Source organism: Phascolarctos cinereus, unplaced genomic scaffold (genome assembly GCF_003287225.1).
Source record: "Phascolarctos cinereus isolate Bilbo 61053 unplaced genomic scaffold, phaCin_HiC Scaffold_4;HRSCAF=312, whole genome shotgun sequence".
Lineage (NCBI taxonomy): Eukaryota > Metazoa > Chordata > Mammalia > Diprotodontia > Phascolarctidae > Phascolarctos > Phascolarctos cinereus.
In genome coordinates, this window is record NW_027555847.1 from 96,756,378 (window position 1) to 96,772,492 (window position 16,115).

At 40.1% G+C, this 16,115-nt stretch overlaps 1 protein-coding gene across 1 annotated transcript in view; it reads right to left on the reverse strand.

The window, feature by feature from the left end:
- GRIN3A (glutamate ionotropic receptor NMDA type subunit 3A) overlaps positions 1–16,115 on the reverse strand; it is a 216,131-nt gene that overhangs the window by 38,622 nt on the left and 161,394 nt on the right. The window contains exon 6 of the mRNA XM_021002197.2: positions 10,938–11,089. Coding sequence (XP_020857856.1) covers positions 10,938–11,089 — 152 coding nt within the window. The remainder of the gene's footprint in view (positions 1–10,937; positions 11,090–16,115) is intronic.

Consider the following 16,115-nt stretch of genomic DNA (forward strand, 5'->3'; position numbering starts at 1 on the left):
TTCTTATTTTCTCTGTGTAGTTTCTCATTGTGACTCATCTCAGTGTCTTAGCCATAGATTTGCCCTTGCTTCTAAATTTTGTTTCTTTAGATGGTGTCAACAGACAGCCCCATTTTCCCCCTCCCCCAGTCTACCAAAGTTCAGATTTATTTTTAACTCTTTAATTTATTCTACCTCTGTGTCCAATCAATGGCTAGATCTTGTTGATTCCACCTTCACAACATCTCTTGCACCTTTTCTCTCCTTTCCACCTACATTGCCAATACCCTAGTTTAGTATTTCATCACCTGGACTATTGTATAGCCTTCAGGTTGGCCTTTCTGCTTCTAGTGTCTCCTGTCTTCAATCTAGCCATCACATAACTGCCCACATAATTCTACTTATGCTTTGCTCTGCCCATCTTACTACTACACTGTTAAAAGACTTTCAGTGACTTTCCCCTGCTTAAACTCCCTAGCCTGGCATTCAAGGCTCTCCATAGTATATTGCTAACCTATCATTTTGGTCTTATCTCATGCTACTACTTGTCATCCTAGATTCTAACAGAACTTAACTACTTGCTGTACCTTGGTCTTATCTTGCCCGTTTCCATCCTTGTACCTTTGCTTTGACCATTCCCTATGCTTAAAGTGGATTTCTCTTCTCAAACTCAACTGGATTCCCAGCTCATATTGGCTTATGAAATGTCTCCCTTCCTTCCGGATACAAATCAGGTGCCCTCTTGCTTTCTACAGCTGGAAGCCAGCTCTTCTGCACTTCTCTTTTGTACTTTTTATATTCTGCTTTGGATATAGTTGAGTCTGGCACAGGTGTCTAATGCCTCCCATCACTTCACCTCCCCTCCTTCCCTCCTTGCCCCCCCCATCTCCATCCCCATCATTGCCCTACTACAGTCCTTCAGATTCTAAGACCCTTAAGAGTAGGGTCTGTACTTTATTGATGTTCAGAGCTCAGCATAACACCTTGTATAGAACAGAAGCTTAATAAAAACTTGTTGAATTGAACTTGTGGACATGACAGACATAAATGTCACTTTGTTTCTTTGCAAGTTTCCAAAGAGGAGAGGTAATTCCAGTCACGATATATTTAATCTTATGTTTGGTTTACACAGAAGGATATTTCCAGGGGAAACACTTATCTGTCAAAATAATTTCTGATATGCAAGGAGGACCTTCTCTTGATGGCAGTGTGTATTGACTGATGGCCTCCCATTGCCCGTCAATAATTTGGACTAGGTTGGATTGAAGAATGTGCAATTTCAAAACCAAAGAGGGCCAGGCTGGGTCAAGAAATGGCTAGGTTTGCGTGGGCAGAAGCAACTGTATTAGAATTTGGCTTCTCCCCAAGAACATTTCCCTCTGGGTTCTTAATATGACATCAAAGACAAACTGGACTGAAAACTGCCTGATGGCAGCATTTTCTGTTGTATTTACTGTGCTCTCCATTGATGGTACGGTGCAGGTGACTTTAAAAAAACACTGGAAGGAAGAAATATTCTTGAATAAACTTTATTCTTCTCACCTAATAAACTTCAGCAGGCCTAATGACAGCCATATTTTAGGGATAGATTTTGGAGACAGGGTTGGGGGTAACAGGGGAGAGAGTGAAGAGATGGCTTTGTGGTGGACTCTGAGAGAGCCTTCTCAATAGCTTTTGTGAGTTGTATAGCACCAATTTCATCTTTTGAGACAAGAGAATTCCTTGACTCAAAGTTTACTCATACTGTATCTGTCTTCTAAAGACCAGGAATAATAATGATGATAATAAATGATAAGCTATTGAGCATCTGTTACCAAGATTCAAGTCAACCAACATTTATTAAGGCTCTACTGTGTATGCATCACTGTACTGGGCAGTGGGAGAAAATGTCAAATTTCTCTCCCTACCCTCATGTATTTTACAGTTTAGTAGGGAGAAATTACACATGCAGACAGTTATAATTTAAAATAATGAATGACATCTGCTATAGAGAGCTGTAAAACCAAGTACTGTCTGGTGGCCAAGGAAGGAAGGAAGGCTTGTTACCAAATGGGCAAATCAAGAAAGGCTTCATGGGAAAGGTGGCATTTTAGGGTTAAAAGTATGGTTAGAAATTCAACAGAGAAAGAGGAGAGGAAGGATATTTGATGTATAGGGAGCAAAGATAGTGAACACTGAAGGCAAGAAAAGGGGGGAAATTCAAGGTATATCTGAGGAATAAGTGATAATCTGGTTTTATTGAATGACTAAGAACACAAAAGGGAGAAAGATCTGATAAGGCTGGAAAGATAGGATGGCACCAGGTTGTGGAAGCCTCGAATGACAGAAAGAACTGTTTAAACATTACTCAGAAGGTCCTAGGAAGTCAGTGAAAACTTTGGAGTAGAGGAGTGATATGACTAGTTGATTGCGTGTATCAGGGAGATTATTTTGGAAGTGGTTTGAAGGGTAGATTGTGTGTGTGTGTGTGTGTGTGTGTGTGTGTGTGTGTGTGTGTGTGTGTGTGTGTGTGAGCCTAAATCAGTTTGGAGATAATTTGGGACTTCTTGGGATGAAGGCAGTGGGAGTGAAAAAGAGGAGTTGATGGAAAATCATTTGCAGAGGTAGTGTTAACAGGGCAGTATGGTACAATGGCTAGAGTGCTGTACCAGGAGCCTGGAAGATCTGGATCCAAATTGTGCTCCAGTACCTGTTAGCTGTGTGACTGAAATAAGTCATTTCATTCAATCTCCCTGAATCTGAGTTTCCTCGTTTGTAAAATGGGGATAATAATATATGCCTTACAGGGTTATTGTGAAAATCAAATGTAAAGTATTTTTCAAATCTTAAAGTATTATGTGAATACTAGTTATTAAAAGTAGGTAGAATCAATAGGATAAAAACTACATTTCTACTACATTTGCTTGGGATGATAGAGTCAGACTTATTTAAAAATATTCAAAGTACAAATAACTGGACAAATCTTTGGACATTATTCTAGCCGAAAGAATCTAGAGAAATATGTCCGGTGAAATTGACTTAAGAGGGAAAAATGTCTCTTTATTGTGTGGGTCAACAACATTATTGACTCTCTACCTTTGTAAAGGAAATGTGTCTTGGCAGAAAGAGTGGGGACTTGCCTTAGCTCTGGCCTCTGACACTTATCAGCTGATAATAGTACACTTAACCTGGGCAAGCCACTTCAGTGCACAGAGTTTGTGTTTCCTTTGTAAAATGGGGATAAGAATCCCTGAGGTTGATACCCTGTAGGGTTATGGTGAAGATCAAATGAAACAATGCATGTAAAGCACTTGTAGACCTTAAAGAGCTATATGGGATGTCCCAAAAGTCTTAGTGCAGTTTTAAGCTATTAAAATTTAAGGTATGTGTCCCTTTAAAGTCTAAGTGAAGTTTAAAGCATAAATGGCTTAAAACTGCACTGAGACTTTTGGGACATCCTGTTTAAATGACAGCTATTATTCTCTTGAGGGTGTAAGAATATTTTTTTCTAGGATGGAACAATTATGTTAACATATTAAATACTCTTGGCTGGTCACCTATATATTTGTAAGGCATATGGCCTGAGCTTAAGGGTGGAGATAATGGCTATATAATCAAGAACTGGTTCCACAAGGGAATCAAATCCATGACCCTAATCTCATCAACAACCTATTGTAGGCCATGGAGTTAGCTAGCTACACACAGCTGAACAATCACTCTGGTAATCCAGAAATGTACTCTCTTAGGCCATGTCAGCAAGATGGAATAACAAACAACGTATTGATAAAGGTTTGCTGCAGCTGGTCTTATGAATAAGGCTCAATAAAGTCTGACTGACCACATAATGGTCCATGTCAATAGATTAGCATTGTCACAGGCTTGAGTCAAGACCGCTTCCAACCTTTGCTAGCAGGGTAGCAATGGGCAAATCATTTAACTTCTCAGCCTCATTTTATTCATCTCTAAAATGTCGATAATAACATCTGTAATATATACCTAATGGAGCTGTTCTGAGGTCCAAATGAACTAAATAAATGTAAAATACTTTTTAAAACTTAAAGTGTTATAGAAACATCAACTATGATTATGATGTTGAATGCTACCAATGGGTTTTCCCAAGTTGGGGATTGTATTCTCCTTTGTTGATATAAGTATATTCTAAAATTCATGTGAATTAAATGTGGTCTCTGAGGCAGGTTTCCTTTTGGTCAAAGTGATCTCTTTGACATATGTCATTAGCTTCTGTGTAGAGGGTGGGGACTGCTGCTGCCCTATAGGGGATAGGCCCTGGAGTCAGGAAGACCTTTGTTCAAATCCAGCCTCACACACTTACCACCCGTATGATCCTGGGCAAGTTATTCTGTTTGTTTTAGTTTCCTCAATTGTAAAATGGGGATTAGAATGGCACCTACCTCCCAGGGTCGTTGTAAAGATCAAATAACATACTGTTTGTAAAATGCTTAGCACAGTGCCTGGTACATAGTAAGCACCATATAAATGCTAGCTGTTATTATTATTATTATTATTATTATTGTTAGACCATTCACTCTGGGCCTCAGTTTCTCCATTTGTAAAATAAGGAAGTTGGATAAGATCATCTTTAAGGTCTCTTCCTGCTGTGAAAGTCTTTGATGTTAAGATATCTCCCTCAGGCACTGCCACCATCAATTGACTTTTAAAGAGACTCTAATCTGCTGGCACCCAAATTAACTCTTTTTAAAAGAATTTTATTAAAGAAAGTTTTGTTGTTCAGTTTTTTTGGTCTGACTCTTTGTTACCCCATTTGGGGTTTTCTTGGCAAAGATACTAAAGTGGTTTGCCATTTCCTTCTCCAGCTCATTTTACAGATGAAGAAACTGAGGCAAACAAGGTGAAGTGACTTGACCAGGGTCAAATGATTCCAAGTCACCAATACCATGCAAAGCATTTTGGTAGCCTCATTTGTGTTTGCTGAGCTGCTAGGTGCAGCATCCTTCTTCCTGGTTTGCCAATTTTCCTTTTTAAAGGATTATACTCAGCTCTTGCTCAGGGTATAAGGGGACAGCTAAGATTACATCAGGAATTCGCAAAAGTTACATTTTGCTGAGTCAGGATGTTTGAATCCATGCCACAAACTGGCCCCAACTGATTGATCATGTGTTTTCTGCAGGCAGAAGAGGGTTAGGGTTGAGAGGAGCTCAGGAAATCACCAGAAATGACAATTTTTTAAATTCCCATGAAAAGATCAAGCCCGTTTTCTTCCTTTTTGTTAATCCTCTAGCCCAGTTTACTAAAGATAGGCCAGTAGAATTATACCTGTTTATGATGTGATTCAGGAAAGTCAAGGAGCAGATAAGGCATGAAAGCAGAGGAGATTCATTTACTTTCCCCCGAAGCACTGTATTTTTTCCAGGATATGGGAGTGGAGTCAAAGCTGTTCTATATCAATTAAGTGTGAGTGATGAGAAAAAAAAAATAATGTTCCATGCCTGAATAACAATTTGGTATTTCATGTCCTTCTTCGCAATTGGGGTTAAGTGACTTGCCCAGGGTCACACAACTAGTAAGTATCAAATGTTTGGTTTGAGGCCAAATTTGAACTCAGGTCCTCCTGAATTCAGGGCTGGTGCTCTATCCACTGCGTCACCTAGCTGCCCCCATGTCCTTCTTAGGAAGTCTTATAAGGCAGCTAAGTGGCAAATTGTATCAAGTGCTGGAACTGTAGTCATGAAGACTGGAGTTCAAACCTTGCCTTTGATACTTACTAGCTGTGTGAGCCTGGACAAGTCACTTTATTTCTCTCAGTCTCAGTTTCCTCATCTGTAAAAGATGGATAATAATATACCTACCTCACATAGTGGTTGTGAGGATGAAATGATATATAGGCATATAAATTGCTTTGTAAACTTTACATACAAATGTTAGCTATTGTTATTTTTTTTGGCAGTTTAGAATGGAGAACTTTCTCTTTTAAGTGTTTTATTGATGCTTTAAAAACAACAGCAGGGGCAGCTAGGTGGTGCAGTAGATAGAGCTCTGGCTTTGGAGTCAGGAGGACCTGAGTTCAAATCCAGCCTCAGACACTTGAAACTCACTAGTTGTGTGACCCTGGGCGAGTCACTTAACCCTGATTGCCTCACACACCCAAAAACCAAAACCAAACCAAACCAAACCAAAAAAAACCCAGCAACAACAGCAACCGTAACACTGTCACTTCCCAATGTCATCTTCCCTATATAGAACCCCACCTTTCAACAAGAAATATCCTTCCCAATGTTCTTTTCCCCACATAAAAACCACTTCAAAACAAGAAAATATACTCATATGAAACAAACCAAAACTTTGGCTATAAATGAAAGCACGTCCCATCCTGTACCCCTCTCTAGTCCACCACCACTGGGGAGAAAAGAGGTGTACTTTACTGTTAGTGAATGTCTTTCTAGCCCAGCTATTGCTCTTGCCCTAGAGCACTTAGCCTTTTGGTTGTGTTTCATTGAGAAATGGTGTGCTTTTCAGCAACATGTCAAGAGGATATGTGTGCACATGCAGGTGCAGGTATGTCTTTGTATGTGTAAGGATTTCCCCTGACGGTCAAAGACTTGTGGTGTGTAGGAAGATGGAGTTCTCTAATTGCATGTGAGGTGATACAAGAAAACCAACTCCCCAAACATCTAAGTCAGGATGGATGGGAGAAAGAGATGTTGGGTACTGCCCTAATGAAAACATTTTCCCAGCTTTCACCTGTCTGCACTGCTGTTCTTTGTTCCCTCCAGCACCTTGGAAAAAAAAGCCCTACATAAAGGCAAAGGCAAACTCAGGGCTGCTGGGGGAGAAATGGTAGTAGTAGAGTCTGATGAAACAATCTCCTGTGTAAGCAGTTAATGAGGTAAAAACTTTAGGTCGGTGCCTGGTTTGATTTGGCTGCAGACTAATCTTAGGAATAGAGGATCCAATTTCCTGACATGCTTTCTTGACTAAGCATGAATGATTAGAAGCAGGTCTCTGTCTTTGTCTGTCTGTCTGTCTCACACACACACACACACACACACACACACACACACACACATACACACTTCTGGAATGAAGGAATAGGAAGACCGAGGGAAATGGAGACAGAGAGAGAGAAAAGACAAAATCACAGCCCATTATAACATGGCTTGATATTACATGGATTTCAATATTCCATAGGTCAAACTACTGTTTGATATAGTAGGCAGATGGAGAAAAGGAGTTTTTTGGGTGTGGGGCAGACCTGTAATTTTACTGGTATAATGATTACCAGTGAGGAAGCTCCCTCTTCCAAAGCAGATCAGCAACTACTTTGCAGCTTACAGTTGTAGAGAGTTGCCTGGGACACTGCAGGGTTAAATGATTTGCCTGGAATCACATGAGGGGCACACAGCCATTGTGTGTCAGGGACTGGATTGGAAACCAAGGCTTTCTGATTTGGAGGCCAGTTCTATCCATTATATCATACTGCCTCTTGGGGAATGGTGTAATGGTATTGTGTAAGAAACCAGTACCACCACCACAGCTGCAACAATCATGCAACAAAACTGGACCTGGAGTCTGATGACCTAGGCTCCAGTTTTGGGTGACCTTGGGCAAATCCCTTCCCCTCTCTCATCTCCGTTTCCTCATGTACAAGGTGAGGTCGTCAGACTTGTGACCAAGAAGGTCTCTACTAGTTCCCTGTATGTCTAACTTCTGGGGTTATTTCTTGTTTTTTCTCACAGTGGAAATAGAATAGAGCTTCCACCTGAGGGAGTATGGAAATGATGTGGCAACAAAGGTCAATTTAGGCTGAATAGCAGCCTGATCTCTAAGTTCGATTTAAGAGGAAACAGGAAGTCCTGCCCTCCAGATATCTCACTCACTACTCTACCACAGAGCCTGGAATTTGGCCTTCAGATAGTCATTCATATGGGTCAAGGTCCTGCCTTCTTTAAGGGTTTCTGGTACTTCTAGAGATGTCATCAGATACAAAAACCTAAGCATGAATCAGTTTGTTTATTTCTTTCCAACTTGACTGAAAGAAGAGACCTGTAGTAATATTGCACTTAGCAGGAGAGTTCTGGGAGATAAGTTTCCTCTGTGAGATGAGGAGATGGAGGAAGTGGAAAGGCATCAAGACCAACTTTACTACTTCACAATTTTGCTTCAGGTTAGCCATGGTCAGAACATCTGACAGAGAAGTGCCAAATTCCAGCCATCACCAAGAGGTAGGGTTGAAGAACAGGTGATTTACTTAGTGGATTTCTTCATGGACTGGATGGGCGATGGTTTTTTATTTCCTGTAAGTAAAAGATCCTCCTCTTCTAAATTAGGTAGAAATAAGCTAAATCCCTTTAGTTTGGATCTTTTGTTTTCTAACCTCTCAATAATTTTTTGCCTTTGCTACTTAGTAATTTATCCAGGTCCTTGTGCCTCTCAATTTGTGAAGCCCAGACTATATCCAGTGCCTACTTCTAAGTTAAATGGGAAGAGGCATTTTGGTGTGGTGAAAAGAGTGCTGATTTTGGAATCTAAGGACCTTGGTTCAAATCCTAGTTCTATCATTTGCAACCTCTTCCTCTTTAGAATGTGAGGTCCTTAAGACAGGGGTTATTTTCTCCCCTTCCTTTGTATCCTCAGTGCTTCTTAGAGTGCTGGCACATGACAAGTGCTAAGTAAATGCTTGTCAACTTACTGCGTGACCTTGGGCAACTCACTTAACTTCTCTGGGGCTCAGTTTCCTTGACCCTAAGATAAGAAGGTTAAACTAGATGAACTAAAAATTTCCTTCCAGTTTTACATCTATGTTTCTGGTCCCTAAATTTGAGATTCTCATGGGTCCTGTGTTTTATGCAAGTACCCATAGGTTAATGCATATTATTAAATGTTTTGCTCTTATCTGCATTCATTGATTTCCTTCAAAAATTTCTCCTCATTTGAGATCATACTAATTAAGTTAGTCTCCCCTTTTTTCCTTTCTTGAACTTTGTCTAGATATTACCTCATGAATTTGCCCACTTATGTCCCAGGCTCAGTTTTGTTTTGGAATAATTTACTTAAACGATTCTGCAAACTAGCAAAATAATGGCAAATGACCTGGAACATTAATTTAAATCTTTCTTTCCCTTTTCAGTTTGAAGTCTCAACCTCTGGCATGTTCTCCTGGCTAGCGGATGGACTTGCACAATCACTTTTTTGTTGTCTTTATTCTCTTGGGACTCAAGTTGACTTGGCTCAGGTTCATTAGGCTTCTTTTTAAACTTTGACTATCCATCCATTTATCCATCAATCCATCCGTCCGTCCTTGAATGTGGTATCCTCTCACTTGCCAGTTTCTCATTACCACATTGCTAAGTGTCATGCTAGCCTTATCTCCAGTGGAATCTCAGAGGCAAATGACAAAGTGGGAAGAGCACTGAATGAAATTCAGAAATCATGAATTCTAATTCTGATTCTGTCAATCACCATTCATGTGAACAAGTTTCCAAACCTTTATGAGTTTCATTTTTCTTATCTGTCAAATGTGGGTTTAGGACTAGAACAATGGACAGAAAAGGTTAACACAGGAAAGGACCCTAGAAATCCTACAATCTGGCCACTTTATTATATTGATGAAGACATGGAGATCCAGAGAGAGGACAAGGCCTCAACAGTGTTGCCCAGTGGCAACATTCAGGATAAAAGGTCAAGTCTTTTGACTCTAAAGCTAATGCTCATTCTATTTCAGTAGGCTGTTGGGCGTACTGGAGCATGCCTGTAATCTCTACTACTAGGAGGTTGAGGCTAGTGAATTGCTTGAGCTCAGGACTTCTGAGATGCAGTGTGCCAAGCTGTTCAGTTATCTGAGTTACGTCTGGCACCAGTATGGTAAGCTTCATACCCCACCCAGGAGTGGGGGCAACCAGGCTACCTAAGAGGAGAAAACTGGAGGTCAAAGTTCCCATACCAGTCAGCAGCCTGTGAGTGGTTGCTGTACTCCCAGCTTGGATAAGAGAGAGAGAAACAGTGTCAAACCAAACTAAACCAAAACAGGCTGTCTCCTTGGATATACTCTCAGGTCCATTTCAACTCTAACATGGAATCATAGATTTGGAGTTATAAGGGACATTGGAAGCCACTTGTTTCCTCTGGTTCTGTGACTTAGGAATTCTTACCTTGGTCTTAGGTCACTAGGTGGCTCAGTGGATAGAGTGCCAGGCCTAAAGTCAGGAAGCCTCATCTTCCTGAGTTCAAATCTGGCTTCAGACACTTACTAGCTGTGTGACCCTTGGCAAGGCACTTAACCCTGTTTGCCTCAGTTCCTCATCTATAAAATGCACTGGAGAAGGAAAAGGCAAACCACTCTGGGATCTTTGCCAAGAAAACCCCAAATGGGGTCACAAAGAGTCAGATATGACTGAAATAACTGAACAATCACCACCACTACCAGTTTACCTTGACCTTTGGTTTGTTGTGCTTGTATGGATTCCTTGTTCCTCAGGATCTCTAGCAAAGAGTGGGTGAGTTAGGGTTGCTTGGGGTGTCTCCCAGTAGTCAATATAATGGGCAATGACTGTTGTCCCATATAAAGTCTCCTTTGGCTCCATTCTTGGAGACAGAATGCTGGACTGGATGGATCACTGGTCTGTCTTGGAATGACATTTCCTATCTTCTTATTGAAGGCATTTTAACCCAGGTAATAAACAGAATACATGTAGCCTTTTTATCCATTTATAAGGAAAGCATCAAAAGACACATTCAGGATGGCCTCTTATGAAGACGTTTCAGTATAGATTAGACTGAGAACAGGCACAACTGAAGTCATACTAGGAAACCCATAGGAGGGAGGGAGTATCACAAATACTGATCAGAGAACCAAAGGGCTCCTGTACAATCTGTTATCACTGGCCACATATCCCAAGATAACTGTACTTCTGTGTCTGGAACGCCCCTTTTAGCACACACAGTGTGTATCCTTCAGGGCAAAGAAAGACTGCTTAGCCATGGCTGACAAATACATCTCTTACCTCAGTGACAGCAAAGCTTCTCTTGCCACAGGGAACCACCTTGTACCATTTGTCATGCAGCACGTCCATAAATCCATGTGACTTGTACTGGCTGATAAGTTCTGATATATTTGAGGTCAGTGGAGAGTTTGGAGGAAGGCCAATACCATAGCCTAGGAGAAAATACAATTTCAAATGACATTTCCTCCAGTGTTCCTGAGGGGCTGCAATAGATATCTTTGATTCAGTATGAGGCATGATCATGGGAATAAAATCTTAAGTTTGTAAAGCACCTTTCTTTCAAAGGATTCAAAGATATTTGTATGTGTTTTCCCTTTTAGACCAATCATTTTTTCTGTGAAAGAACTAGATGAACTATATGCCTCTTCCCGAGGTAATAGAAAGTAAGCTTTGCACTAGAAGTCAGGATATCGGCTTTGTCATTAAATAATTGTGTGATCCCTGGTAAGTCATTTAGCTTGTGTAAAGCTAAATTTGGTTTCTTAGTTTGATTTCTGATCCCTAAGATACATTTTAGACGTGTGGTATGTCTTTCATTGATAAGGAGTCTTAGAAGGAGAATTAGGAACCCAGGAAACATCATATACTAAGTCTATTCCTTTTACTCTAGTTGCCTGATTTTTTTTTAGGCAATTGGGGTTAAGTGACTTGCCCAGGGTCACACAGCTAGTAAGTGTCAAGTGTTTGGTCTGAGGCTGGATTTGAACTCAGGTCCTCCTGACTCCAGGGCCAGTGTTCTTTCCACTGTGCCACCTAGCTGCCCCTAGTTGCCTGATTTTTAAGGACAAATTACCCAGTGGTAAGAGACCATGCCATCACTGGGTGTTGGCACCCAAGAGAGAGAATATAAGACATTTGATGTGAGATGTGGAGGGAAGACAGGGAGAGAGAGCAAATCACACCGTGTAGGCCTGGAAGCAGTAGCAAGGCAACCAGAGATACCAAGCCACATGTGGACATGTAGAGAGAAAGCTACATATGACCCCCAGCATGAAGTAGACTTCGCTTTATAGGTACATTAAGCTAGTAAAGGAGAAGGGGAGTGCCAAAGAGAAAAGAAACATGATTTGGAAGGGAACTGTGGAAAGGATGGCTTGGAGTTGTGGTCAAAACCAAATCACAGAACCACAACATGAAGGAGCAAAACTAGAACTTGTCTTGCACTAGTCCTGTGTGTCATGTGGACTAATTAGGTTTGAGGCAAAAAGGAGATAAACTCTCTATAAACCTAGAATTCTTTTCTAAGGGGCCCATCAGAGAGGATAATTGCTTGACTTCTTAGTAATGCTAAACCTGTAGGGTAGTACTCCAAGTTAGAAGGACTGTTCTGGTTCTTATGGGAGAAGGCAGAGCAATTTTTACTATCTTTGGGCTCATCTTTTAAAAAAATATAAATTAAAACTGTTCAGACTAATGCTTGAGTACTTGATAAGGAGCTGAGGACCTTTTTGGATATCAAAATGTGCAACATAAAGAAATTTTCAGAGTTTTCTTAGGTGGAGGTACGAGCCAGGAAGATGAAACAGAGAAGTTTTCTGAGAGAGAGTCCCAAAATTGTGCACAATTCTTCTTATTTTTTTTTTGTTTCTTTTAGGCAATTGGGGTTAAGTGACTTGCTGAGGGTCACACAGTTAGTGTCAAGTGTCTGGTCTCAGGCTGGATTTGAACTCAGGTCCTCCTAACTGCAGGGCCAGTGCTCTATCCACTGCACCATCTAGCTGCCCCTGCACAATTCTTTATATCAAGACACTCAAGAAACTCCAGGATTATGCTTTCATATATTTGGACCATTCTATGATGCCAATGATGGTAGCTATGGTGAGAAATGTGGAGAGGCTATTTAGTCCTACCCTTAGAAAAGTCCTGACCCAAATATTTTAGGTCTGAGATCTCAGCTTTTAGTCTTGTTTAGTTGCTTAAATATTTTGGAATCAAGGTCCATATTTGTTTTCTTTTTTTTCAGGTGAACTGGTTGATATGATAAAAATCTTCAAGTGCTAAAGGACTGCCATATAGAAGGATGAAGTTTGTTCTGTGAAGCCGTGGAGGGCCTACTGACTAAGGGTCAACATAAGGAAAAATGATCTAATAATAAGAGCTTTCCAATGTGCTGCCTTGTGAGGTAGTGAGTTTCCTTTCAATGGAACTCTTCAAGCTAAGGTAAAAAGGCTACTTATTAGAAATGCTATAGAGGAGATTTATACTTTCTGAATTGAACTGGATGACCTCAAGCCTTTTCCAACATCGACAGTCTATGATTCATAGTCTCTCTTGTCAGCAACCTCTGGGATCCTTTTCCAGGGCTGAAACCTCAGGAAACCAGGGCCGCCTTTATCTTTTCCCTATCTTCTTACTGGTTGAGTGGACAGTAATTATTGCATTCTAGTCTGTTGCTATCCTGGAAATTATTTTGAGAGACCACATAAAAGGAACCATAGACAACTGAATTTTGTTCTTAGCTCTTCAGTGCTACAACTACAAAAGCTTTTTTTTTTTTTTAACTTCCAGGAAAATGGAGGCTGATAAACTGAAAATATGGCTGAACTCTTTTACAGATCAAAAGTGAATAACCTTCAAAAAGCTGCATATGCTTAATGAAAAACATATTTTCTATAATTCTTTCCCTTTATTATTCATTTCCAAGGACATTTATATGAAAATTGGTTTTTTGTTCTTTTTAGCAGATACACAAAAACTTTCATTGAAATGCCAAGGCAGGGATGTGTGTATGCTTAATAACTGACATAGATGAAATAAATAATACAAAAATACCACTTGATGTTACAAGTAATATACATTGTTTTTTTTTCCTAATTGTTTCTTTTGTTCCTTAACAGTGGGGTGTCAAAAAAATTAAGACAATGACAGTAATGGATACCAGGATTTTCAAATCTATTCAACATGTATTTTTGAGCACCTGATCTGTGCTTTGCTATTTTGGTTTGGAGGGCAAGGTTGGCAATGGAATCTATTAGGAAGACAGCTTGTCCAGTATATTCTGTCATCAGAGAGAATGTACTTATATGTAAGTTAAAAAAGAAGTATGGGAGAGAGAAGGGCTGGAGAAGGGCAAATGTAATAATTTCCAGGAAATGGAAGAGGGTGGAATTTGAAAACTATAGATAAGTGAAATTGACTTTAATTCCTGGCAAGATTCTAGGATATAAAGGAGGGAGGAAACAAATATTTATTAAGCATCTATTATGTGCCAAACACTGTTGCTGTGCTTTGCAAATATTATATCATGTAAAGGGGTGGCTTTTGAACATTTAGATGGGGAAATAATGATCACTTAGGGTCAGCATAGCTTCTCAAAAACAGATTATAGCAAGCTCACTTAATTTCTCTTTTTTGACATTTACTGCACTGGAGTATTGTGGGATTGCAGTATATATAGTATACCTTTTTGAAAAGCATTCAGCAGAATTTCTTATTCTATCCTCATAGACAAGATGGAGAAATATGGCCTAGAAGATAGGCTAGGTAGGAAGAAGTGTCTATAGAGGACTCTAGAGATCTATCCTTGGCCCTGTGCTAGTCAACATTTTTTATCAGTGACTTGGCTGGAGGCACAGATATCACCCACACTTATCAAATCTGTAGGTGACCCCCCAAAAAGGAAGTCATAGCTAATATAATGGATGGAAGATTCAGTGTCACGTAAATGGGAGGCAAAAAGTTATTCAAACTTAGGCTGCATTAAGGAAGATAGTGTGTCCTGGACTAGGGAGGTGCCCCTTCTGCTGTACTCTATATACTTCGACGTCTTTCCTAACATGTTACACAGAGAACCAAGAACAGACCTAGAGTACTTTGTTTGGTTCTGTGTGCAGTATTTTAGGAAGGACATTGAAGTTGGAGCTGGAGAGGGTTCATAGAATAATGAAGGGTCTTGAATTCATGCCATATGAGAGCTAGTTGCTGGGAAACCTGAAGAAGAGACGACTAAGAAAGGAGGGCATGACAGCTATTTTTAGGTATCTGAAAGACTGTTTTGTGGAGGAGGGATTAGATTCATTTGGTTTAGTCCCAGAGGGTAAAACCAGGAACAACGGGTAAAAAAAATCACAAAAAGGCAAATTTTAGGCTCGATGTCAGGAAAAAGAAAATGTCTTAATAATTAGAGTTATACAATTGTGCAGTGGTCTGCCTTGGATGACAGTGGGTCAGCACCCCCAGAATCCCTTCTTTGATGCTCCTCCCCATATTATTAGGGGTCTTCAAAAAAGAGACTGGATGGCCACTTTTGATATGTTGAAGGTGGAAAGGTTTTTTTTTTTGTATGGATGGAACCAGAAGGCAGCTTAGGTCCTTTCCAGCTGTGAAATTTTAAGACTGTTACTTGCCTGTGTGCTACCAGGAGGTAGAATTTGGAACAATGAATAAAAATGGCAACAACACAACTTTAAGCTCCATGTAAAGAAAAACTTTCTAACAATTTAGAGTTTAAAAAAGGGGGAAATGGACTGGTTGAGGAGAGAGTGGGTTTGGCCTCTGGAAGTTTTTGGATGGTCAATGGATGACTATTTGTCAGTGATTTTGTAGAATGTGGTCTTGGTTAGATATGGCTTTGAAAGTTCTTTACAATGCTGAGATTCTGACTCGACAACCCATGTCATTGGATATTTAACTCAGAGTTGTTTTGATGATCAAATGAGATGATGAATTGAATGCATTCTGTAAACTTTAAAGTGCTACATAAATATTAGTCATTTGGATGCAAAGGACTTGGGTTTGAATCCAGACTCTGTAGCTTATTACTGGCATAAGTCATCTAACCTTGCTGTAACCCAGTTCCCTCACCTCTAAAATGAGAGGGTTGGACTTGAGTTTTAAGGTCCTTTACAGCTTTAGAACTATGACTCTAGATTTTATGTAGGTCTCCATTCCAACCTCATCTCAAACAGGCTACTTTTGAGAAGTTTCTTCCAAATTTCACCTGGGCTTGTATAGCAGGCAATTCCAGCCCTGATGATTGCACCTGACGACAAATCTATTCTGGAATCACATATTGTGGTCGCCTAGGCTCAGTACGTGAGGAGACAGCCAAGTGTTTTAAAATGAATGCTTCCAAGCAGGCAGTACTTATTCTAAAAATAAGCTTTGAGAGCATTGTACAGGTATTCAAATGCACTAGGAGAAAAGCTTTATCTAATGTACATTGATATTTAGAGAAAC